This window comes from Malaclemys terrapin, chromosome 2 (assembly GCF_027887155.1).
Source record: "Malaclemys terrapin pileata isolate rMalTer1 chromosome 2, rMalTer1.hap1, whole genome shotgun sequence".
Lineage (NCBI taxonomy): Eukaryota > Metazoa > Chordata > Testudines > Emydidae > Malaclemys > Malaclemys terrapin.
Genome location: NC_071506.1, coordinates 210,322,662 through 210,349,718, shown reverse-complemented (window position 1 = coordinate 210,349,718; position 27,057 = coordinate 210,322,662). Strand labels below are relative to the sequence as shown.

The window sequence follows — 27,057 nt, the reverse complement described above, 5'->3', positions numbered from 1 at the left end:
GCCTTCTTTGTACCCTGGCAAACACATCATTAAACAACCTTTTATTAAAGGCACAGAAAAGAAGGAAGAACAGTTAAAACATTTGAAATGTAAAATATTAGGGCTTTCCTTTTAACAACCTCTCTTGTTTCCGTTAGCTGTAGAGCAGTGTTTCCCAAACTTGGGATGCCGCTTGTGTAGGGAAAGCCCCTGGTGGGCTGGGTTGGTTTGTTTACCTGCCGCGTCCACTGGTCCGGCCAATCACAGCTCCCACTGGCTGCGGTTTGCTGCTCCAGGCCAATGGGAGCTTCTGGAAGCGGCACGGGCATCCAAAAGTCACCCATTGTTTCTTGCCAAGACCTCAATCCCACAAACACTTGCCTAATATTTATACTTGCAAAGGATTATGGGATTTGGCAAGAAGCTGCAGGTAGTTTTGGAGTCCTAGGTGGGGAAAAAGCTGAGAGCCTCTCTTCTAAATGAAGCAGAAGGTGCATATTATATTTAGCAAGAACTCAGGAGTAGAGTGGTGTGAATAAATGATTTTTTTTGTCTAGCTGGCAGTTCCAAAAAATTGAAAAAATTAATTTTGAGTCAAACAAAATGTTTTGTTTGATCTGAAATGAGAAGTTTTATTTTGACTTAAAACTGTTTTTAAGATTTTTAATTGAATCTTTTATAAATAAAGTTAAAGGAAATTTTTAAACAAAAAGTTGTTTCAAATCAAAACATTTCATTTAAAAATGTTGAAACAAAATGTTTCATTTTAGGGGAATTTTTTTGTTTTGGTTTGTTTTTTGTCCGAAACAATTTAAATTTGACATGAATTCGCAAAATGTTTGAGTCAAACTAAATCTGCATTTCCTCTCCTCCCCCGCAAAAAAAAGTTCTGATAGAAAAGTTTCACCCCATTCATGTCAGGAGACAAGAGTGTCAAGAGGGAAGGCCCAGCACTTTGATTAGCTGCCTGAGCACTGAGCTCAGACTGAGGGCTTGTCTACATTACAGTTATGTTGGTACAACATACGTCTCTCAGGGGTGTGAATAAGCCACCCCCCTGAGCAATATAAGTTACACCAATCTAAGCACCGGTGTGGACAGTGCTATATAGGCAAGCGAGCTTCTCCCGCCGACGTAGCTACTGCCTCTTGCAGAGCTGGTCTTATTATGCTGATGGGAAAGCTCTCTCCCATCGGCATAGAGTGTCCTCACCAGATGCCTCTAGTGTAGACTAGCCCTGAGTCTGCTCAGGCATCTGAAACAGTGAGTGCACAGTGTGTGCATGCTCAGAGGGTTAACCATGTATTAGCATAGAGCAACATGATACCTACAGGATGCTTACAGAGCATATTCCATCTAATGTACTATAGCATCTGTGACATCGTCTAATTAAAATATACCCATGCAAATAATTATTTCATAGATTCATAGATTCATAGATTATAGGACTGGAAGGGACCTCGAGAGGTCATCGAGTCCAGTCCCCTGCCCGCACTGTTCTACCACTGTTATATAATTGCAATGAATCTTATACAAAATGTACCACATGGCCAGAAAGGGTTGAACAGCTTGCAGGCCAACTAACCCAAAGCCAACCTTTAGAGGCATGTTAGAAAGTATGTGGATGTTAATTAGGGCCATTCGATGTTAGATTGGCTAGAACTTTGAAATGTAAACCTCTATTGCTAGAGAATTAGAGGTGATACTAAGTGCATGTATCTTAGATGCTAGCCATGTAAACAGACAGTTTCTGTCTGTCACTATAACTATTAATTCAGAGATCAAAAGGGAATATTAACATTTAGATGAATCTTGGGTGAAATAATATCATTGTTTATATGTCTCTTTGAAGTTTGTGATAGATTGCCTAATGGATAAATTGCCCTACGTTAATTTGTGTAACTAATTACTGGTGGGATTTAGGAAACAGAAGGTTACATCAAAAGCCTATTGTTTACCCAGGACTGTATGGCCAAGTGAATGCTAGAAAACTGTATAAAAGACCCTTGGTTCCCAATCCTTTTTATCTCAGATCTGCTTAAGCTTCATCAGGGGAAGTTTGAGTCACAAAATGGAGATCCCAGTTCTGACTGGACCACCCTGAAATATAAACATTGGACTATAACCTATGGACTATTTCTGAAAAACTCTTTGCAACTACAAAACTCACCATCTCTGCTACAAGAACAGGAGTACTTGTGGCACCTTAGAGACTAACAAATTTATTAGAGCATAAGCTTTCGTGGACTACAGCCCACTTCTTCGGATGCATCCGAAGAAGTGGGCTGTAGTCCATGAAAGCTTATGCTCTAATAAATTTGTTAGTCTCTAAGGTGCCACAAGTACTCCTGTTCTTTTTGCGGATACAGACTAACACGGCTGCTACTCTGATACCTGTCATCTCTGCTATGAATATGATCTCAGAAACTGTACTCATGCCTGTATTTGTTTTGATCTTTTAACCATATTCTCTTTTGTTTTTTAATAAATTTTAATTTAGTTGTTAAGAATTGGCTGTAAGCGTGTATTTTGGCAAGATCTAGAATATTCATTAACCTGGGAGGAGGTAATGTGTCGGATCCTTTGGTATTGGTAGAACCTTTCTTATATGATGAAATAAGATTTTCATTAATCCTCATTATATCTGACTTGGGTCCCTAGGTGGAGGTCTGAAGCTGGGTTACTTTAAGGGAACTGTGGTGTTGACTTCTGAGTAACCAGTGATTTAATAAAGAAGCTGTTTTGTGCTGGCTTGGTAAACCTAAGTATTGGAATATCCACCAGCCTTGGGGATTGTCTACCCCATTCTTTGCAGTTCACCCTAATGGAGTGACCTCAGCTGGGTTCCTGGTTACAGTGGTGTAGTCTGGCTTGGATACACATTACCACAGGTTAATTGGGTTTTTGGATCAGAACCACATGGTTGTAACAATTAATTTTGATATTGGAGAGTTTAAGGGTTAAAAATCAGTTACAGCGCGTGACCCAGGGTCGTAGGAAGATCCTGCCAGAAAAAGCCTGGAAGATTTGTGCTCACAGAGGGGGCTGTCTTTTAAGAAAAAAGCCCCAGAGCAAGAACTGAAAAATCTGCTAATGACTAGTGGTCAGGAAGCAGACCCAGCGAAAACGCTTGCCGTAAGAAACCAGCTGCAGTTTGAACATGAACGAAGAATGGCATATATTCGATTGCAGGAACTAGAAGCTAAGGCAAAAGTGGACAACTTAAGCTCAAACTCAAGAGAATGAAGGAACAACAGGAACTCCTTTCAACAGCAAAGATGGGGATAGAATCTATCCAGTTTATAACAATGTTGTTATGGTCTTTGACTCTAAGCAGTTGTCTGTGTGTAACCAAATATACCCCAACACTGCCATCTTTTATGTAAATGCTTTTACTGTAAGCTCAGGTGAAGGTAACCCCATAACTTGTGTAGAGCATGTAAAAGTCAATCATAAAAGCTGTTTAGGGCAAAATACAGCTTCTAATATCACTCTTGTTAAAGCAGATCTTGTCAAAGAGGAAGATTACTTACCAGATCAGAGTGTGAATATTGTAATCCTCTGAGTTTACTGTAAGTGTGCCTTTAGCCAGAATTCACCTTGAATGAAATGCTATTAAACATGAAATTATAGTGGGTGTAAGAAAGTTATTGCCTAACGATCTTTTGATTGGGGATGATATTAAAGCTTTGTTCAGTCAGGTTAATATCATAAATCAGTGACAGAAAAGAAATTATCCTAAACCTGTGTCTAATTGGGGCAATTATTTACCTATGGAGGGTTTTCTCCAAATATGTGTCTGAGGAAGATAGCTGTTTGTCTGTGAATAAACTTTCTGAATGTCTGTCTAATATCTCAGAAGTGAATCTGGAATTAGGTTTCAGAGTAGCAGCCGTGTTAGTCTGTATCCGCAAAACGAACAGGAGTACTTGTGGCACCGTAGAGACTAACAAATTTATTTGAGCATAAGCTTTTGTGGGCTACAGCCTACTTCATCGGATCCATGGACTGGAACATATGGTAAGGAGATATGTTCTCTGTATGTGTATATATATCTCCTCACTATATGTTCCATTCTATGCATCCGATGAAGTGGGCTGTAGCCCACGAAAGTTTATGCTCTAATAAATTTGTTAGTCTCTAAGGTGCCACAAGTACTCTTGGAATTAGATAAAGCACAGAAAGTATTCATTGATCAGAGAAATGTTTTTCTAGAGCAAATTAAAGTTGGTGATCAGGTTAAAACCCCTAGCTGAGGAAGAAAGGGGTACATTCCTGGTCAGTGTTGGATTGTTGGCTAGTAAAGCTTGTGAAAGCGAGCCTAACCAATGTAAAAGTCATCCGCTTAAGGTAGCTCAGTATGATGAGCTGCTGTCTGTGAAAAGCAGCAATGTGTTTGTTGGAAGTTACAACTTGCCTGTTAAAGAAGCTGTCCCCACTCTCCAAGCAATTTTCTGTGAACAGCCATGTGTGCCGGGACAAGGGAAACAATATCAAAAGTGGTTTGTCTGTTAAATGGGAATGTTTCTCCAGCTCTTCTCTGTCTGTAAAGGAGACAGAAGAAGCCTGTCATGTCTATGATGGTTGAAAGTTTGTCAGTTGTCTCAGAGCTGATTCTGGATTTAACTGAAGCCCAGGACAGAATATTCCTAAATTTGTGCCTACTAGGGGGAATTACACTGTAACTAGGTTGCATCCAGTTAATGTCATAAATAGCTCTCAGGGACTAAGCAATTCTGATGCTTCTATTTTGCCTGTTGCTACTGTGTTGCTGAGTAAAGATATGACAACCTTGTCTGATCAGGTTGATATCATAGCCAGGGCACGAGGAAAGCATGACGGTGATTTGACTATGTTACTCACTGACAGTGTGGAAACCTGTAAGAAGGAAGAGGCTGCTTTTAACCTTTTGAACATGGAGTCTAGTAGCTTGCCTGAAATGGAGTTGTGTAAAAATCCTTCTGATGGGCCAGAGGTGATTCTGGATGTAAGTGAAACTCAGAAGGAGTTTGGTAATTTGTCTGTTGTGCCAAAGTCAGTTCTGGATATAAATAAAGCTCAGAAAGAATCTGTTGCATTTCATAATATTGCAGGAGGGAAGAAATTTCTTAGTGGAGTCTTTGAAGTCTGTAAAAAGTCAATAGCTGTGCCGAATGGGGGTGAAAAGGTATTATTACTTCCATTAACTCTTAATGGGCCATTGTTGATAGTAAACAGTCTCTCTTCTGAGGAAAGTGTGTTGGTGCTTAATGGCCAAAGTCTTCCAAGTAAAAATGAATCCATTGAATTTGCTTTGGAAAAATCTAGTGTGGATAGCTTAAAGGAGGCTTTGTTAACTAATATTGGAAGTGAACAATCTGTGTCAGGTTCAAGGAAAAGGCTGGATTCCTGGCTTTACACAGCACAGGAGCCTTGTGAATAGACCCATAGATACTTTGGATTTGTCATGTGATTTCTTAGTAAGCTATAATGTATCTGATGCCTTGTGGATGCAGAAATTGGTAGTTGAAAAGCAGGAGAACTGTAGTTCAAACATAATGATAGAAAATGGTTGTGTCACTTTAAGGATGGTGTCCAGGCAAGTTACCTAACTAACAAGGCAAAAAAGAAAGGCGAGTTAACCCTTGAAAGGCAATGTGCTCTTACAGACTTGCCTCACTCATCTCTAAAATACCAAAAAAAACCCAAACAAACAAACAAAAAAAAACCAAAAGTGGTTAAACTGGAAGCCTACATTAAGGAAAACCCTAAGGTAAAGAAAAGCTACAAAGGTTCAAAAGGTATATTAAACAAGCTGACCTAAAGAATAATTTATTTAAACAAAAGGCTTGGCATGACACAAATAATTGTAAATGTACACTTATGATAGAACTGATGTTATTGCTAATGATTGTAACTAACTTGTTGCTGATACCAAAAACTGTAAAAATGTACAATGTGTATGGTCTTTTGGAAAAACCTTTGAACATGTTAAGAGTGGTACATAATAGAAACCCTTATGATTATGCTGTTTTTTGGTGTAACAAGATCACATTTTGTATTAAAAGGCCTAATAATGTTGAGGTTTCACAGCTAATGCCTGTATACAATCCTAAAGCTTTCCACAGCAGAAAAACCACTACAAGCTTGAACTGCTGTGCACAAAGGGGAACTGAAGTACAACACCTAACAGCCTTCGTGGCTGAATGCCAGAGTAAATGCTCTCTGAAGAACATTAATGGCTATGTTAAGTCAACACATAGACCAAACCCTGGAATCACTAAAGTGTTTCACAAAGTATTGACTAAGGTTTTTACTTGGGCCAAAGCCTTGCAAGGAATTCAGTATAAACACAGCTCATAACAATGTTGGAAGATCTTTAAGTTGTATCCAGGAGCTCTAATTGCTCTCTTCTACACCAATCTCGCGTTGGGAGTGTGACATTGTCTAATGAAAATATAACCATGCAAATCATTATTTCTACCACTGTTATATAATTGAAACAAATTTTATACAAAGTGTAACGTGTCAGATCCTTTGGCATTGGTAGAACCTTTTTTTATATGATGAAATAAGATTTTCATTAATCCTCATCAGGGCCGCCCAGAGGATTCAGGGGGCCTGGGGTCTTTGACGACAGGGGTCCTTCTGCTCTGGGTCTTCCGGGCACTTCGGCGGCGGGTCCCAGAGCAAGTGAAGGACCCGCTGCCGAATTGCTGCTGAAGACCCAGAGCGGAAGAAGCTCTGGGTCTTTGGCAGCACGTCCTTCACTCACTGAAGGACCTGCCGCTGAAGACCTGCCGAAAACTCTTGTGGGGGCCCCTGAAAAGTCTCGTGGGGGCCCCTGTGGGGCCTGGGGCAAATTGCCCCACTTCCCCCCCACTCCCCTCCCAAGGGGAAGCCCTGATCCTCCTCATATCTGACTTGGGTGCCTAGGTGGAAGCCCAAGGCTGGGTTACTTTAAGGGAACTGTGGTGTTGACTTCTGAGTAACCAGTGAAGAAGCTGTTTTGTGCTGGCTTGGTAAACCGAAGTATTGGAATATCCACCAGCTTTGGGGATTGTCTACCCCATTCTTTGCAGTTCACCCTAATAGAGTGACCTCAGCTGGCTTCCCTGGGACGCCAGCATCAATAGAACTGGTTGTCTTATTAAGATCATTCTGCAATGCATTTTATGTACTTTATATAGTTTCTCCCCAACTCATAGGATAATGTATTTAAGTTTTAAAATTGGTCTTAGCAAAGATGTTTCAGTGGTAGGGGAGATAGCGTTCAGAAAGAGCAATTTGAAAATGACAGTAAAGCACAGAGATACGTTTTTATCTCAGGCACTGATCTGGGCCATGTTATATTCTTCTGAAGAAAAACTGAGGGAGGGGGACAGAGGGTCCAGAAAGCTTCATACTGCTCAGCTTATGGAGTTTCTTTCTACTGCTCCCCTAAAAGTGGAAGGGCTTGGGGGCAGTGGAAGTGCTTAAGCCAAAGGATCCAAGCCTGAGGTGTCCAGGTATCTGTGGGAAACTCCTCTCCCATCTTTGCAGATCTGCGGGATTTTGCAGGGAAAGCTTAACCTCTGTAATGAGCTATTCCTCTGCCCCTCCCTGAACATGGTTCTTGGAGAGTCTGTGCTGCTATCGACTGCTTTGCCCAGGAGTTGTGCTTGAGAAGCCATGGGGAAGCCTGAGATAATGAGCAGCATTAACTTGGGTGTGAACAATATATGTTAAACCACCTACAGCATCTGGAGGAGAGCAAACCATGGAAACGATTGGCTCCCACCCCTCTCTCCTGACAAGCAGAGCCTCAACGCCATAGAGGTTGGAGGGACTTTGACAGTCTCTGATGCAGCAGGCAATCATGAAGCAGAGCTCATATATTCGTGGAATTTAAACGTGAAAAGGGACATTTGGATCCATCTAGTCGGGTCTCCTACATAACACAGGCCATAGAATTAATAGTCGCTGCCCCTCATTTTCTCATTCCCTCCTCTGCACAGGACCAACCCACCTGGCTCCCCTCTGCTCCTGTCAGTACAAGGGGCCATCCAGCCCTTTAAGTCCTAATGTTTACCAAATATATTTTCTTCCATCTGCTAACATTCTCTGCTTTGTACTCTGGAGTTCAGTTCCAATCCTGGCCAGACCTTGAGGGTAGTATTAGAGAGCAGGCAGCGTTTCGAGGGCAGCTGGGAACTGGGCAGAAAGAGCAGAAGCGGCGCTTCAGCCATGTCACAAAAACAACATATGAAATCTTCCCATCTGAGCTTGCAAAAATAGATGGGCCTGGGCTCTGTTGCTGTGGGTCAACATTTCTTTTTTTTCTGGTCAATAGGTTGTTGTCACATAGTTTACACAAGCTAAAACATTTTAAAAAAAGACGTCTCTCTGCCCATTTCAACAATTTCCATTGCCTGTGCTGAATACATGGCTCAAACTTGTGTATTTCATGGGTCAGGAAAGGGGGTGGAAATAGGGTTGCCAATGTTCTAATCACACAAAACTGAACACCCTTCCCCCGCCGCTGCCCTGCCTCTAGGTGGAAAGGAGGTGGGAATTGAACATTGAATTGGGAGAAGCATACTTGTGGCATTTGCTCATAGATTCAGTAATGTCAGTTTGTGTTACTATTGGTCTTATCTCTATTGGCATGCTCCATTTCTAAATTCATTATTGTTTTATTCATTGATGTCCGTTTTAACCAAAGTAACATCTGAATATTTTACATCCGTATGGTTGAGATTTTCAAAGCCAAATGAGGGATTTAGGGACACAGCTCCCATTTTTCTTAATTTTAAGCCCCTATTCATCTTTGAACATCTTAACCCTAGCTCAAGGTAGATTTTGATTCATGCAGAAACAAAAGCTCATTGTGTACGCATACATCAGCACCAGTTCATTTTGGCTCTGATCATGTTCCCATTCAAGTCAGTAGACTAACTCTCATCCACTCCAGGATCAAATACTTTATTCCCTATAGTGAGTGAGGAAAATATGATGATAAAATACTGTTCATAGTATTTAAAATGTAAACCTGACCACAGGATTGGGAATAGGAATATTTGCTGAGTCAGCACTGATTTGTATGAGTCCCATCAAATTATATGCATTGGATTTGACTGTTCCTGATCTAGTTAGGTTATCAGACTATCTATATTCATTCCAATATCAGTCTGTCTGCATCTGAATGCAAATGTCCATATGGTGGATGGAGCGTTTTGAAAGATCAAGGCATGGTGAAGTATAGTGCAGTCCTGTATGCAGCTAGGAAACATCATACAAGCTACTGTCCTTAAATTCATTAAGATGCTATAGAAACTTTCTTATTAAAGACTAACAAGCTCTTTATCAGGCAGATGTTCTGTATGTTTCTCATGGCTTTATTTTCTTTTTTTCTAGGGAGGCTTTCATAATGGACAACCAGAAAACACTTCTTCTTCTTTTTGCAGCCACCTTCTGCTCCACTGACCAGACAACTGGTAATACAATATGTGCCTGCTCCTGTTCCCATTGAAGTCATCGGCAAAGCTCCCTTTGCCCTTAATGGAAGCAGGATTGAGCCTTGTGCTTCTCATCCATTCAAATATATGTAAAAAACCAAAACCCTGGTGCCATTTAATTCTTTGTGTAATTCCAGACAGCTCTTGCAACATAATTTCACCAGGAGTGCATTTGCATTAGAATATTAAAGACAATTCCACATAATTAAATTTAAGGCAAATAGTTCAGTGGTTTTTCTTTTTCTTTTTGGGGTTTTTTTTGTTTGTTTTTCAGTTCAAGTGTATTGATATTCAGTGCTTTCAAAATGTAGGGGAAAACTCTTATTACTAAATACAAATGAGCATGCAAGAGCTGACAATTAGCACATTTATATTTGGGAGTAGACTCATGCCAGCTTTGCCTATTATTCCATCAATACATGCAGTTCAGATCTAGTACTGATTGCTAATTGCAAGGCTGCCCAGCTTATCAACGCTGGATAGGTTATAGAACTCCAACATTTTGACTATTGTAATCAACTCTTTAGCTCTTTGGGAGATGGAAGAATTGAGGAAGGCAATCTCTCAGTATGCAGGTCATCTTCCTTATGTCTAACAATTCAGGGGGTCATAACCATTTTACCCTTTTGTCAGGTGGTGACCTGCCATTTTGGAATGACTAAAAACCCAAGGCCCTAATACTGCAAGTATTTATTGCATGACATAATGGATACTCCTGTTTAAATCAATATGACTAAAGGCTAGTCTACCCGTTGGGATAATGCACACTCTGGGATGTGATTTCTGAAGTGCACTGGTGTGTTGCACATTAATTGGTCTGTGTGGTCCCAGCTAGTGGGCACTAAAGGTTGTCTAGTTCATTTTATCGTAGTACTGTTTGAAATGCTTTAGAAGTCACACTGCCATGCTGTGTGCATTACCCTGCTGTGTAGACAAGCCCATAATCCCATGCTAATAAACACTATGCCTCGTAGTAAATGATTGTAGTATTGGGCCCATAAAACACATGTGAGTAACTTTCCCTCTGATCTAAAACTGCAGCAAGACAACACACCATCACCAAACCACAAATACTGGGTATTGTGGTGGAAGATGCTTAAGTGCATATATCAATAGGCATGCATGTGTATACTTTACCATCTTTTCTTGTGACCAGGCCAGATAAGTAAGTCAGGTATGTGTGAATTTCAATATCCTGTCTGTTCATAAGAATGGACCTGCAAACGCACATTGCATCATCCCTTTGCATTCTTGTGATCCCAGGAACTTGCACATCCATGACCACTGGCTTCAGTATGTAGGGTTTGCAGGTGAACTGATAGCTGGAATTTCAACAGGCAGGAGTGGTGGATTTTTACTGAATTTTTATTTTAAGTAGCCATTTTTTCCCCTGGAAGCAAACAGGAACTGAGATTGTAATATTAGATAAAGCATCCAGTAATAATTGAAAAAAGTTATGTTTCTTCAGTCTGCAGGGAAGCTTCTGTTGCAGACATTGTATTCCTCGTGGATGGATCCTGGAGTATAGGAAAAGAGAACTTCAAAAACATTCAAGACTTCTTGTACATCATGGTCAGCAGCTTTGATGTTGGGGAAGATAAAATCCGGATAGGTCTGGTTCAGTACAGTGATGCTCCACGCACTGAGTTCCTCTTGAACACTTACCACCGCAAGGAAGACATCTTGGAGAAGATACAGAAATTATCCTACAAAGGAGGGGGCACAAAAACTGGGGAGAGCTTACAGTTCATGCTGGAGAATCACTTCAAGGAAACTGCTGGAAGTCGAAGGGAGGAAGGCGTTCCCCAGATTGCAGTGGTGATAACAGATGGGCAGGCTCAGGATAACATCCAAGAACCAGCCAAGGAAATCAAGGACGCAGGCGTCACACTGTATGCCATTGGCATCAAAGGTGCTAGTTTGGTGGAGCTTCAAGAGATAGCTAGTGATCCAGATGACAAGCACGTCTATGAAGTGGAAGACTTCACTGATCTGCAGGATATCTCTCATAATATGCTACAGGTGCTTTGTACCACAGTAGAAGAGGTGAACCAAATTGCCCACGTCTCCCAAGGTATGCCCACAAGCCCCTATTCCCCTCCCCCACTCTTTTCTCTTCCATGTTCATAGGTGAAGTGTTTAAAACTATGACATGCAATCAAATCATGGGTCTTAACTTCATGCATCTTCCTTATCCCTTTCTCTATCTCATGCAGGCACTCTGAGGAACTAACTTTTAACACACACTTACTGTGACAAGTTCCTACAAGTATCTGTTTAGCTTAAAATATCCAAAACAGCACCATGGGTTGGTAGACTCTAAACACAAACCTACTTTGCTGAGTCAAAAATAAAAAAATCAGTTTGAAAACCAGTTAGTTTTGGTTGGTAGGGGGAAAGTCAACTTATCCTATAGTATAAAGATAGCTCACAACTGTGAAAGAAATGAAACAACTTGCCTTTTCATTTTTTGTGTCACCTTTCCCATGTAGTTTGCAGAAAAGCCACCTTGGCAGACATCGTATTTTTAGTGGATTCTTCAACAAGTATTGGCCAAGAAAACTTTCAGAAAGTGAAGAACTTCCTCTACACCCTGGTTTCAAGCCTCAATGTGAGCAGCGATCAGATCCGGGTTGGACTGGCCCAGTACAGTGATGAGACCTTCAAGGTGTTCTTGCTGAATCAATATTCACTGAAAACTGACATTCTGGAACAGATACAGAATTTGCCATATAGGAGTGGAGGGAGTTACACAGGCACAGCTCTGGATTTTGTCAGGACAACATATTTCACTGAGTCTGCTGGTAGCAGAGCTCTGGAAAACGTCCCCCAGGTAGTCATCCTGGTCACCAATGGGGAATCCAGCGATGAGGTCAAAATACCAGCCAACAAATTGAAAGCCACAGGCATCTCTGTCTATGTGGTTGGGATCAATGTCCAGAATACAACCGAGCTTCAGGAAATAGCCAACAAGCCTTTAAATAAATTTCTGTTTAATATTGACAGTTATGATGTCCTTCAAGATCTCCCCAGAAGCCTTTTGCAAACCATGTGCTTTGCAGTAGAGAGCCAGATTAAAGGTAAATAACTTGCCCTTACAATGGTGGCATTTCTGACACTTTTGGTGCACCAAAGCCAGGGCCGGCTCCAGGGTTTTGGCCGCCCCAAGCAGTCGGGGGAAAAAAAAAAAAAAAACGCGATCGCGATCTGCGGCGCCAATTCGGCAGGAGGTCCTTCGCTCTGAGGCAGAGTGAGGGACCATCCGCTGAATTGCCGCCGAATACCTGGACGTGCCGCCCCTCTCTGGAGCGGCCGCCCCAAGCACCTGCTTGACAAGCTGGTGCCTGGAGCCGGCCCTGACCAAAGCAACAATCCTGATTCTGATCTGATTTACACCAGTTGGTGTAGCTCCACTGGCTTTGATGGAGTTAATCTTGATTTGGGTCCCAATTCAGGAAAGCATCTCTATTGAGGAGGGGAGCTTTAGCCTGTACTTAAATTTAAGCATGTAGGTGAGTTCCATTGAAGTCAGTGGGTTTTAAGTATATACCTGAAAGTTAAGCACATGCTTAAGGGCTTTTCCAAGTCAGGGCTTAAGTCTAATCAGGCTCAGGCTCACAGATTAGGTGAAATAGCTAAAATTCCATCTGACTAGAACTGGTCGAGAATTTTCTGATGAAGTTTTTTCTTTAAATAAAATCAATGTAGTTTTCGATGAACACTTGTTATTTTCCCAACATTTTTCATTTTGAGATTGGCTTTTCTCCACTTTCCAACTCTTTTGAACCCTTTTCAAGAATTTGGAAAACAAAGTGTGTGTGTGTGTGTGGGGGGGGGGGGGTAGTAACTATATTTTCACAGCATTGAATTGTGTTGATTAAACAGTCAAATGTATGAAAAGCATTTTTTCTCTACTTTCTCAATTCCCCTTCCTTTTTCCAATGGGGGAAAAGGAGGGAAAGTAAAAATGAGGGGATTTCTCCCCAAATTTGAAAATAACAAAAAACATTTTTTCAGTTTAAAATGAAACAATTTTTAGTTTGAAATAGCATTGTGATATTAAATGAAAACTTTTGTGTCCATTTGACGTTTCCCAAGGAAAATCACATTTCGGTAGGGATTTTTTTCTCTCAAAAAATATCTGAGAGGAAAGGTGATCCAGTTGCAAGGATACTACCCTGGGACTCAGACAGTGGTTTTATTCCCCACTCAGCCACAGACTGCCTGTGTGACCGTGGGCAAGTCACTTAATCTCTCTCTGCCTCAGTTCCCTGTATTTACAATGGGGTATTAGCATTTCCCTACCTCACAGGAGTCTTATGAGGATAAATGCATTAAAGATTACAAGGAGCTCAGATAGTAGCTCCTTTGGGTACAGCTACGCTTACGGCAGAATGTAGAGTAAAGACACTGCACTCTCAGGTAGCATGGGTATAAATAGCAGTGTAGACGAGAACGCCTGCATGCCTGAACCCCCAGGGTATGTACTCCACATGCCCAAGCAGGCCTCCCATGTCTACACAGCTATTTTTAGCAGTGTAGTGTCCCACTGCCTCCCTGCTGCTGGAGCCTTTCACTGCCACAATGAAAGGCTCCAGCAATGGAGAAAAGCTCTGGCAGAGAGGAGGCAGTGGGAAAAGGCCTTTCACCGCAGTGTGTATATACACACCACAGTAACACGTGTGGATGCAGCCTGCCTTTCACGTCAGTGTGCAGCTACATGTGTTGTGCCTATATGCTACATGTTGCTGTAAGTGTAGCCTTAGATAGACATATCCTTAGCTAGATAAACTCCTTCAATGGAAATGATATCTCAATAACAAAAGTAGAAGTGCAGTTTGGTATATGGGTATACAAGCTTTGATTTAACAGAACGGAAAGCCCTAGAGCATAAAGATCAGTGGCTCACTCCTCCTGTAGAAGTAAATGGAAGATTCAGTGGGAGCAAGACTAGGACCCCACGTATATAAATATAGTCAGATGGAGATTTGGTCAGAAATGGGATTTTTTTCCCCCCATGGAAGTTTCACAGGGATAGCTTCGTGGGATGCTTGTCTATTCCAGAGAGCTGCAGGAACAATGGTCATATAATGTTATTTCATCATAATTCAGCACCATCCATGCAATAGGCTGTAGAATTCTCAATTTAAAATAGTAGAGAACAACGAGTGCAGTAGTTACAATTTCAGTTTAGTTTACAATTCAAATCCAGACGTGATTCCAAGTTGACAGCCACCCCTTTCACTAATTTGTCACACTTTTTCTTTCTCTTCAGCATTTACAAAGCACTATGCTGACATTGTTTTCCTCGTTGACTCTTCTGTGAATATGGGGTCTTCTATCTTTGAGCAAGTAAAAAATTTCATCTACCAAATTGTTGACCAGCTCGATGTTGGGATTGACAAGTACAGGGTCGGCCTAGCCCAGTATAGCAGGGAAGGCCGTGTGGAGTTTTTACTGAATACCTATAAGATCAAGGAAGATGTGCTCAACCACATCCAGGGGCGTGTCACATTCCTGGGGGGCCCTTTGCAGACAGGAAGTGCCCTGGAGTTTCTGCACGAAGTCTTTTTCAAAGAAGAGGCTGGAAGCCGAATTAGCCAAGGCACCCCCCAGTTTGCAGTGGTCATCACCTCTGCCAAATCAAAGGATGACGTCGCAGAAGCTGCAGAGGAGCTGAAAAAGATCGGAGTGAAAGTCATCTCGGTCGGTGTCCAAAATTCTGATCGGGAAGAAATGGAAGTGATAGCCACCTCTCCCTTGGTTTACCAAGTCAATGGAGGGCAGAGCGTCAGTCAGCTGCACCAGGACATTACTAATGTTTTGGAAGCACCAGTTCAACAACAGTATGACTCTGCCCTAGATGCAAAAGTGCCAGCAGGTATAGTATGTCACCAGAGTGAAAACAGCCGCTTGAATATATTTGTAGGTAGAGAAACTCTATAATTCACCCATAAACAAGAGAAATATCAAAGGACTAGGTAGAAGGGGGCAGAATGCAGATGACTGAATTTAGTGCTTGTGAAAGGTTGGACCGCCTATGTAGCCACATGGCAGTAAGGATGCGGCATCTGTGTACGTAAAGTTGCTAATACTTACACTGCATATAACCAATGCAGGTTAATTCTGCTCTCAGTTACACCCAGGAGTTCCTATTATTGATTTCAGAGGGGTGGCCCTTTGTGAATAAGAGGAGGATTTTGCCCAGTGTTTTTCTGTTCACTTTTTTCCTAGAGATTGTCCATAGCAAGAGGCTCCAGATTCAGATCCAAAGAATCAGAATCAGAGTATCAGGGTTGGAAGGGACCTCAGGAGGTCATCTAGTCCAATCCCCTGCTCAAAGCAGGACCAATCCCCAGACAGATTTTTGCCCCAGATCCCTAAATGGCCCCCCGTCAAGGATTGAACTCACAACCCTGGGTTTAGCAGGCCAATGCTCAAACCACTGAGCTATCCCTCCCGCCCAGGGGTTCTCAAACTGGGGGTCAGGACTCCTCACGGGGCTGTGAGGTTATTATATGGGGGTAGCCAGCTGTCAGCCTGCACCCCAAACCCCACTTTGCATCCAGCATTTATAATGGTGTTAAATATATATAAAAAAAGTGTTTTTAATTTATAAGGGGAGGGTTGGACTCAGAGGCTTGTTATGTGAAAGGGGTCACCAGTAAAACAGTTTGAGAACCACTGCTGCTCCTGATGTTGATACACCAGCAAGTTATAGCCAGTAATGTACCAACTGTCTCATATGGACAGTATCAGTCATCATGGTATTTGCTACTGTCTTTTTGCAGACATCTGTATGTCCAAATGTAACATTTGGAAACATGATATGCAAGGCAAAAAGGAAATAAAGTTATTTTTGTAGAACAGAATATTTACATATCTGCAGGTTTTTAGTTAGATTATGGAGAAAAAAACACCTAGATGTTAAAGAGTTAACTGACTAGGATTTAGACTGACAAGGACCAACATCCAGTTTTTGGTTACACATGACAAAATTTAGATCAGATTTTTCATTTGTGCACTTCATAAAATAGTCACATAATCTGAGTCCATTTAGTGTAATTCTTCATTTCGCCACAAAATAAAACAGGGATTTGAATAGCAAGAATACCAGATGTCAGGAATAACTATCTGTATGGACAAGAAAGTTGTATGGTGCTCATTTAACTAGTACCTGCCATTATTGACTTTGATTTTTCATCATTATAAATTCAGGGTTTATTAGTCTTAAATTTCACATGCTTTTCCTTCCAAACAGGAGGATTATGCATAGTTTTAGACCATCAATTCTGAGGGTATGTAGAAGAAAATGAAATACAGTACTAGCTCAAGCTAAGGTCACCTGAAGTCAGGCAACAGAATTAGTTAAGCTTTAAATCAGGGGGTAGGCAAACTATGGCCCGTTTTTGGCAGCCCCGCAAGCTCCCATTGGGGAGCGAGGTCTGGGGCTTGCCCTGCTCTGGCGCTCCAGCTGGGGTGCTGAGTCAGGGGCCGCAAAACACAGCTCCTGGAAGCCGCGGCATGGTTCCTCTCCAGCCGGGGGCCATTCCACGTGGCACGGCCCCGCTCCTATACACTCCAATGGGAACTGCAGGGGCGGTGCGTGTGGATGGGGCAGCATGCAGAGCCACCTGGTTGCACCTCCGCGTAGAAGCCAGAGAAGGAACATACCTCAAGTGGCTCCCAGAAGCAGTGGCAAGCGCCGCTCAGAGCCTGCACCCTGAGCTTCTCCCCACACCCAACCCCCTGCCCCAACTCTGATCCCCCTCCTGCTCTCCAAACACCTCATCCCAGCCCAGAGCACTCTCCTACACCCCAAGCTCACCCCCAGAGCCCGCACCCCCAACCCTAATTTTGTGAGCATTCATGGCCCGCCATACATTTTCTATTCCCCGATGGGGCCCGCAGGCCAAAAAGTTTGCCCACCCCTGCTTTAAATGAAGAGTTCAGGAATTAGCAACTCTGGCTCTGTAACTTGGTTCAGAATCATCCCCTCCCATGGTAAAACCTACCAGAGACAGCTCTAGGGAAAGGAAATCTCAACCATACACACACCTATTCAGCAGCATAGTTAGTTTCTACATCCCTGTTGAATCAGCCACAAGGCCTGTTCTCATACCCATCAAATTCCCAGGGATTCATCAGCAAAGCACTACAGAAGCCATGTTCCCAAGGCCTTAACCTAGCAGTGGCTGCCTCTGGGACCAAGAGATAAAGGTTTGGTGGAGAGAGAAAAAGAAAAACTGATCACACCCGGGGCTGTATTAATTTCCCTGGGAATTTCCACAGGGTCAGGAGAGGACAGTAGTACTCTGCAGCAACACTGTTCCTTCTCCTGCTTGAATCATGGTAAGAAGTGCACAATCCAAATCATGGATTTTGGCAAATTATTCTTTGCCTTTACATTATCTTGTGTGACTGTGTACAAATACAAAATGTTTGTTTGAAGCGCCCATTTGAGATCACAGAACAAATCAGATCAAGGCAGAGTCCTTATCCATATTAAAAATAAGCTAAGTCAACAGTGACTTTTCAGTATCTTATTTGAGGAAGGGGAAGGGCTGCCTTTTTTAAAAAAAAAGTTCATGTTTTAAGTTGTCTATTTTAAATTTACATATTAAAGTTGAAAAATAGTACTTGTGTACTGAAAGGGGCTATCAATGTTAATCTCTGCTTTCTTCTACAACTGTAAGAACAAACTGCTTTCTGGGATTTGGCTCTCACCAAGTAATTCATATCAGTGAAAAGACATCTGATGCAGGTATTGTTACATGAAGCTGAATTTATACCAGACTGAGAGACTGCTTGATAGATGACTTTTTCCACTGACAGAAGTAATAATAGATCAACCAGAAATAAGTTTAATTCATATAGCTGTATTTTTATGCATGATCAGAAGAACTTCCCTAAAGTCCTGTGGTAGTTTGATTAGGTGTTTTGGTTTGGCTGCGAGAGAGAGAGACTCAATCTGCAAACTTCCCCAAAATTTGGACAAAAGGGAGTTTAATATCCTTCTTTTAATAAACTATCCCAATTGTATCCTTCAATGATCCTGCAGTCTAACCTACAGTAACCTTGTTATCTTCCTTTTCCTTTGGTTGGTTTGCTTTTAGTATGTTCCAGTGCATCTGTAGCAGACATTGTATTTCTTGTGGATGAATCCAGCAGAATTGGGATAAGAAACTTCCAGCTGACCAGGACCTTTCTGCTCAAAATAGTCAATGCTCTGGATATTGGCCCAAATAATATCAGAGTTGGCTTGGTGTTGTACAGTGATGAACCGAGGCTAGAGTTCACCCTGGATACATTTGAGGACAAATCAGATATCTTGAACTACCTGAAAAAATTGCCATATCGAGGTGGGAGAACATACACGGGTGCTGCCATAGATTTCCTCAGGAAGAAGGTTTTTACTCAAGAGGCAGGCAGCAGGAAAAATCAAGGAGTGCAGCAGTTAGCTGTGGTTATCACTGATGGCCAGTCTTTCGATGACTTTGTTGAGCCTGCTTCTAAACTGAGACATCATGGAGTTGCTGTTTATGCTGTAGGCACCAAGAAAATCTCAGAGAGTAGCCAGCTGGATAAAATTGCATCTTACCCTTCAAGGAAACACGTCACCAACTTGGAATCTTTTCTGCAGCTGTCAAATATTGAATGGAAAATAAAGAAACGGCTTTGCAGTGAGATTGTGTCACAAACCTTTGTAGTCCCAGTGCGATCACGGACTCTGAAAGAAGGTAAGAGAGAAATATGAAAATCTGGCCCAAAATCTTGCTCAGGTTCATTTGTGGAAACTCACTATGTCTATTGGCTTTCAAGGCTATACTCTGAATTTGCATCAGTGTAACTGAGAGCAGACTGTGGCCCTCTATCTTTGCCAGACAAAATATCCAGGGCCATGAATTCAGTCATATTCTTTATACATTATCACTGAAAAATGGGACTTGTGATGGTATCAGAATGTACAGCTTGGGGTGAGGAGGGGATTCTCTCCCACTCAGGAACCTTCCATGGATCTTCTCCCTACCTACACACAGAAGGAGGGCTGAGTTCATCTGCCCTCTGGTATCATCCCCCTTTGCCTTTGACCCCCTGGAAGACCCTATTTATCCAGAGTCCCCTGCCTTGGAAGTCATAGCCAGGGGACATGCACTGTTGCCCTCCATTCATCAGCAGTGATAAATATACAGGCATGGTGATGCTGCTGATGCAAAGATGCTGTAGGGTAGGTTTAAGGCTCACTACCAGTGAATACCACCAATGCAGGGACCTCTCTGCCAGGCACAGAGCCAGCTCTGCAGGAGACCATGACACTGGGGGCATATTGGGTTAGGAGCAGGTGTGGCTAGGCTGTCCCTCCCCCCTACCTATTCCATGCCACTGCAACACCCATAGGGGCTGTGGTAGGAGGGGGCACAATTTAGGTCAGCCCTCAGGTTTGGCCAAGCCTCCTTTGGGGTGACAAACCATCACCATCATCCTCGGAGTATAATCAGTATCCCCTTGATCCCAGCAATGGGCCTTAGTGGTGGCTCAGAAAGAATTCAACTGTACGGGACAAGTACTGCATTGATTTACAGCCGGCACAATCCCATTGAAAGAGTGCTCTGCTATAGTGTTAGCAGCCACATTTTAAGCTAAACAAAATTGGTTGTGCCTCCTCCTGTACACACACAAATGCACACATATATATTACATATGGCTGTGTGTGCACACTGATGCAGACAATAGGTTGTCAATAGCCTTGCTCATGTTGGAGAACTTTGGCATTGCAAGTCCTGCAATGCTTGTAAACATCTTATGGCCACATGCCAAGTGCTTGGATTAAGTTATATGTGTGTGCACAGGATGTAAATTGGGGCAAAATTTGGCCCCATATGTTATCCTAATTCCTATGATTTTTGTCTGCCTTGGGCTTAGAAAATGTAGTAATTTTTCCAACACTAAATATTATAGCCAGCATTTTTTTTGTGATTGCTATTAAACCATACTGTAGCACTGCAGTAATTGAAAGATATTTCACCTTTCCCTTTGTTTCCTCTCAATTAGGTTGTGTGAACACAGAGGAAGCTGATATTTATTTCCTGATTGATGGGTCTGGCAGTATATACCCAAATGATTTCCAGGACATGAAAGTATTCATGAATGAGATGATCAGCACGTTCCAGGTCAGTGCCAATGGAGTTCGCTTTGGCGTGGTTCAGTACGAAAGTACTCCTCAAACAGAATTCACGATTAGCCAGTACAACAGCGTGAAGCAGTTAAAGGAAGCAGTCCGTAATATTCAGCAGTTAGGAGGTGGCACCAATACTGGAGATGCTTTAAGGTATATGAAAAGTCTTTTTGCAAAGGCCGCCAGGGACAGTGTTCCTAAGTTGCTGATAGTCATTACAGATGGCGAATCCCAGGATCAGGTGACAAAGGCTGCAGAAGAGCTGAGACAAGAAGGGATTGTTATATATGCCATTGGCGTCAAGAATGCCGTTGAAAAGGAACTGAAAGACATCGCAGGAACAGAAGATCGAATGTTTTTTGTGAACGACTTTGATTCCTTAAAGCTCATCAAACATGATATTGTGCAGGATATCTGCTCCCCAGACGGTAAGAGGTTTTCCTAAATCACTCCAATCGCTTAGACAGTAGAGAGCACCTGGATGTGCGCATTATAATTAGTAGTAGTATTTACTATTTGCATTAGCCCAGCACAGATGTGGTGCACATTGAAGATAGCTTTGCTAAATAAACAGGAATAAACAACTTCATTCTTTTGTGTAAATTGTCACAGAAGAAGCAACACGCTTTGCCAGATGAAATCCAGGCTATCCTTCTCCTCCTGACACAGGGAGGGTATAATTTCGTTGACTGAATATCTCACAAAAAAAAATGAAGTCTGACACCAGAGGCTGAAATTCTTAAAGATGGCCTTATGTATGTGTATATATATATATACTATTTATGGTATGGTAGCACCTGAAGGTTCCTACCCCAAGATACTGCACAAATACAGAACAAAGAGCAGCTCCCTGCTCTGAATTGCCTATAATCTAATGCTAGGCTATTTGAGATCCTAAACATATGCACATTTTCAGCACTGTTGGTACAGTCCAGAACAACGTGTGACTGTAGTGCATTGCTCTTCTAAAGGAGATAGATTAAGGCTCTGATTTTGGATCTGAGCATGAGCAGATGAGTTTGTCAAAAAAATGAAGTACTCATTTTAGGACCACATTACTGACCTTATCCAGAGTGGCTGTGGATCAAGGGCAATGTATAAACTGTACAGTGCCGCATTCTAAGATGGGGGAAGAAGATTGTGTAACAAGATGTGGTTGCATATTTATACATGCCCTGGTCATCAGTGGAGATCAAACTCAGTATCTTCAGCACCAGAACATAAATCCTTACTATTTAGACTTTAACAGTAACTGTTAGCTGTTAGTAAACAGCAGCCTTTTATTTGCCTTGAGGTCTGCTTCGGAAGACACGACTTTCTGTGTAGTTTTCAGTCTGAGTAGTTGGCAAATACATTCAGGAGGAGATTCAGAATTTTGTCTTCTCTCTTTTCTTTTCTTTCCCAGCCTGTAAGAATATGAAAGCCGACATTATTTTGCTGGTCGACAGCTCTGAGAGTATCCGCCCTGTTGATTTTCAGAAGATGAAGGATTTCATGCAGCTGATTGTGAACAGGTCTGATATTGGGGCTGATAAAGTTCAGATTGGGTTGTTGCAGTTCAGTTCAGAGCCCCAAGAGGAGTTCCAGCTCAACCGATACGGCAGCAAGGCTGACCTAAGGAGAGCCATTTCAGGGATCAGGCAGATTAAATCCGGAACGATGACTGGGAAAGCCCTAACTTTTGCCTCCTCTTACTTTGATGAACCCAAAGGAGGGCGACCCAGAGTAAAACAGTATCTCATAGTGATCACAGATGGGGAGGCCCAAGATATTGTGAGAGAGCCTGCTGAGACCATTAGGAACAAAGGTATCACCATCTATGCCATTGGTGTTCTCCACGCAAACAACTCCCAACTTGTGGACATTGCCGGCAGTCAAGACAAAGTGTTCTTCGAGGATAACTTTGATTCCCTTACCTTTCTGGAAAAGGAGATTCTCTTTGAAATTTGCAACCCGGAGGATTGTAAGTGATAGTAATAACCTGTTGGGTCTTTCTAAGTCTTCTTTATTTTGTTGTGTTTACTGTTAATCCTTTATAAGGTTTGATTCCTCCCCACCCACATATTTCTAGTAGAGATCTTCAGCTTTTCTTCCATTGTGATATTAAGCAACGATAGTAAAGTGAAATGCAATAGCAGAAAATAAGATCACTCTCTTTACAGACCAGAGTCTGATGCTTTTCCTCAGGAGCCGTATTTTATTTCCTTTCAGGCAGGTGTATATTTTTCTTTTGGACAAAAAGAAATGCCCACAGCCCTCCTTTTTTGTTTTTCTTTGTATCTTGCTTTTCGGAATGTCCCTGCACTTTCTGGTTTCAGTTAGCAGTTGGATCGAAAGAACTACTTGGGAGGGAGCAAGGAGGAGAGAGACCTGATCATAACATTACAGCTTTGTTTCCTTTGTTTTGTTAACAACAGCATGCAAAAGGACTGAAGTTGCAGACATCATATTTGTGGTGCATGGATCAAGAAGCATCACAGACTTGCAGTTCCAGGGCATTCAGAGGATCATGGAGGCTGTGGTGAATAACTCAGTGGTTGGAAAAGACAATGTTCAGTTTGGGGCTGTAGTCTATAGCACTAATCCTCAGGATCATTTCTCACTGAATACATACTCAGCTAAATCGCAGGTCAGAGAAGCAATCTCTAACTTGAGACCTATGCTGGGGCTAACCTTCACAGCAAGGGCTTTGAACTTTGCCAGGGAGAGATTTGGTATGGCTTATGGTGGTCGTACATCATCTCTTAGTGTCACCCGGATTCTTGTGCTTATTACTGATCAGCCAACTTCACCCTCAGATAGACCCAACCTTCCAGCAGCAGCAAAATCTTTGAAGCAAGATGGTATCAATGTCTTTGCTGTTGGAGTGGATGAAGCCAGTAGAACAGAGCTTGAAGAAATTGTGGGAGAGCGAGAGAGATTGTTCTTTGTGCAGAGCTATAATGAACTGGAAAGCTTACACAAAAACCTCACTCATACAGTATGTGATGAGGCAAAGCCAGGTAAGTGAGACCTTTAAATTGAGCAGTTGGTTTTTTTCTTATATGTTTTCTGCCATTTATCCAGATTATCTAGGTTGTCACAGGCAATGTCAGTCACAGGCAATATCCATTTTTAAAATGTTCTATTGAGACAAGGTTAAGGGGTGGTTGGAAATAGCGTAGAGACAATTTCCAGTATGGAAAGCAACACATGTCAAAATCAGATCCCTTCACCATCATTTTCTTATGCACTTTTCCAGCAAAGCACGTTCTTTACTTTAAGCACATGATTAATCCCATTGACGTTTATGGGAGCATTCGTGTGCTTCAAGTGCTTTTGCTGGATCAGGGCTTTTGTTTCCCTTTTCTCTCATACCAGCATCCCCCCCTTTCCTCCTCCTCCTCCTCCTGCCAGCAGTTCTGTGTGCTCTCCATCCCCCTTCTTTCTATACCAGGACCCCCCATGTCCTTCTCCCCATGCCAGGGATTCCGTGTGTCCCTCCATTCTCCCTTTACCCCATGCCAGGGCCCCCTTTCTCCTTCCCATGCCAGAGGCTCTATGTCCTTCCCCATATCCCTTTTCCCTCCATTTTCACTCCATTCCCTCCCCCATTTCCCTCCCACCCCAGGGTTCTGTGTGCCGCCTGTTCCCCCTTCGCCCTATGCCAGGGTCTCCCTTTCTTCCTCCCCATGCCAGGGGCTCTATGTGCACCCCCATATCCTCTCCCTGCATTATGTCTTATTTATTGGTTACAGACGGGCAGAGATATGCCATGAAAGTGAGGTAAAGGGCCTCACTTCACTCAGCCAATAAAAATGTATAAAGCATAAAAACCCTTTTACTTCCAGAGATAAGGTATGTACCAATTGCTTGGGCTAGCTTAAACTTACCTTACAGGCACCTTACTCCATAATTGTCCTATATAAGGCTTCCTTGAATCTGGTCCCTTGGTCTGAACCATTATGTTAATTTCTATGTTCCTATGAATGGACAAATTTACACTATGTGGAGGGGTGAAAGTAACTTAAGGGACTTACCGGTATGCAGAGCGGCCCGGGTCCTGAGCAAGGCGAGGGGGCGGCTTTGGACCCCCAGAAGCGGTGGGGCTGGAGCCATACTCCCTCAGCCAGTCCTTCAGCGCTGCCTGGCCTGCGCCGCCCGTGGCTCTGGCGGCGATTTAAAGGGTCCGGGGCTCCCGGCTGCTGCCCCCGCTAGTGCTACCCCGGGGCTCCAGCAGTAATTTAAAGGGCCAGAGCCCCAGGCCCTTTAAATCACTGCTGGAGCCCCGGGACTCCTGACTGCTGCTACCGCTACCCCAGGGCTCTGGCCGTGATTTAAAGGGCCCAGGGCTTCCGGCCACCAGTAGTGCTACCCTGGGGTTCTGGCAGTGATTTAAAGGGCCTGAGGCTCCCGGCTACCGCTACCACGCCAGCAGCCAGAGCCCTGGGCCCTTTAAATTGCTGCTGGAGCCCCAGGGCTCCCGCCTGCTACCACTACTCCAGGGCTCCGGCAGTGATTTAAAGGGCTTGGGGCTCCCAGCCGCTGCTACTGCTACCCCACGGCTCCGGTGGTGATTTAAAGGGCCCGGGGCTCCACCTGCTGGCGTGGTTGCAGGGGCGGCTGGGAGCCCTGGGCCCTTTAAATCACCGCCGGAGCCCTGGGGTAGCAGCAGTGGCGGCTGGGAGCCCTGGAGCTCTGGCGGCGATTTAAAGGGCCGGGGGCTCCAGTTACTGCTGGGAGCCAAGGCCCTTTTAAATTGCTGGGCCCCGGGGAAGCTGGCTCTTTTGGCCCCCCTCATCAGCAGCTCTGCTGGTACGTTCAGCTGTGTACCGGCTCTTACTGGTGTGCCATACCGGACTGGACCGGCTTACTTTCGTCTCCGACTATGTGAGAATTAAGCTACGAGAAGCAAATTTTCAGCATGTAGAGGCTCGCTTGTGCTTGTAGAAATTTACCACAATAACACACTTATATTTAGCAGGACAACTGCAAACGGGTATTTAAGTGTCTAAAGACCCATTTGTGTGCACATTTGTGGTAACAGTGTCTGTAGTTGTGGTAAATATATGCACAAATGTTCTGTCTGCTGAAAAATTAAATGGGCCTTTTTATGCACTGAGAGTGCGGACCTAGGTTTGCAAAATGGGTGATTTTCCCAGCACTAGAATGTCCTCCCTTTCCAAAGTGCTTCTGGGACATGGGGAAAATACCCACATTATTTGGATATCCTACTTCTCAATTCACCTTAAACATTTCTTGAAAAAAGACTCTCTACACCAGTGGTGGGCAACCTACGTCCCATGGGCCACACGCAGCCCGTCAGGGTAGTCTGCTGGCGGGCCACCAGATAGTTTGTTTACATTTGCACGGCTGCCCACAGCTCCCAGTGGCTGCGGTTCTCTGTTCCCAGCCAATGGGAGCTGCAGGAAGTGGCGCGGGCTGCAGGGACATGCTGGCTGCTGCTTCCCACAGCTCCCATTGGCCGGTAACGGCAAATCATGGCCACTGGGAGCTGCGGGCAGCCATGCAAATGTAAACAACCTGTCTGGCAGCCTGCCAGTGGATTACCCTGATGGGCTGCAGGTTGCCCACCACTGTTCTACACACTCTTCTCCTAGCACAGGGGTGGGCAAACTTTTTGGCCTGAGGGCCACATCTGGGTATGGAAATTGTACGGTGGGCCATGAATGTTCACAAAATTGGGGGTTGGGGTGCCGGGGGGTAAGGGCTTTGGCTGGGGGTAAGGGCTCTGGGGTGGGGCTGGGGATGAGGGGTTGGGGGTGCAGGAGGGTGCTCTGGGCTGGGACCGAGGAGTTTGGAGGGCAGGAGGAGGATCAGGGCTGGGGCAGGGGGTTGGGGCATGGGAAGGAGTCAGGGGTGCAGGCTCTGGGCGGCGCTTACCTCAAGCAGCTCCCAGAAGCAACGGCATGTCCCCCCCCCTCCGGCTCCTACATGGAGGCATGGCCAGGCGGCTCTGTGCGCTGCCCCGTCCGCAGGTGCCACCCCTGCAGCTCCCATTGGCTGTTCACTGAAGTATACAAGCATTGTACAATTCTGATGTAAACTTTCATTTTGAAATACCAAGCTCACCGACTAGAAGCTGCCTGTAATAAATGTCATGCACCTGAGATAGCTCCTGCAGCACAAACTTGTTCACAAACAAGAAACTGCCCAACCTTCCAGTAACCCAACAGACCTTCTGGTTCCCATGCCATTCAAGGCAAGTCAGGAAGCTCAGCATTTTTCTTCTAGAATGCAAGCATTTTTTCTTATTATGACGCTTCAAATTGTGGCAAGAAAGGGATGGTGTTTTACTTGATCACACCTGCTGACTGTCCAACACTTGTCATTCAGTGAGAATTAAAGATTAACCTTATTCCACTGACAGCCTGACTTCAGACACAAGTTCTGCATAGCCTAGTCTCACCTCCTCTCTGCAAGAAG

The 27,057-nt window shown here is 43.6% G+C and overlaps 1 protein-coding gene across 2 annotated transcripts in view; it reads left to right on the top strand.

Annotated features, from left to right (window-relative positions):
* LOC128832395 (collagen alpha-6(VI) chain-like) overlaps nucleotides 1–27,057 on the top strand; it is a 125,020-nt gene that overhangs the window by 8,952 nt on the left and 89,011 nt on the right. For both annotated transcript variants that reach the window (XM_054019735.1, XM_054019736.1), the window contains exons 2-9: nucleotides 9,355–9,434; nucleotides 10,924–11,529; nucleotides 11,948–12,535; nucleotides 14,731–15,336; nucleotides 18,572–19,195; nucleotides 20,508–21,059; nucleotides 22,037–22,594; nucleotides 23,049–23,633. In XM_054019735.1, the coding sequence (XP_053875710.1) occupies nucleotides 9,368–9,434; nucleotides 10,924–11,529; nucleotides 11,948–12,535; nucleotides 14,731–15,336; nucleotides 18,572–19,195; nucleotides 20,508–21,059; nucleotides 22,037–22,594; nucleotides 23,049–23,633 (4,186 nt within the window). In that variant the 5' untranslated portion in view covers nucleotides 9,355–9,367. The remainder of the gene's footprint in view (nucleotides 1–9,354; nucleotides 9,435–10,923; nucleotides 11,530–11,947; nucleotides 12,536–14,730; nucleotides 15,337–18,571; nucleotides 19,196–20,507; nucleotides 21,060–22,036; nucleotides 22,595–23,048; nucleotides 23,634–27,057) is intronic.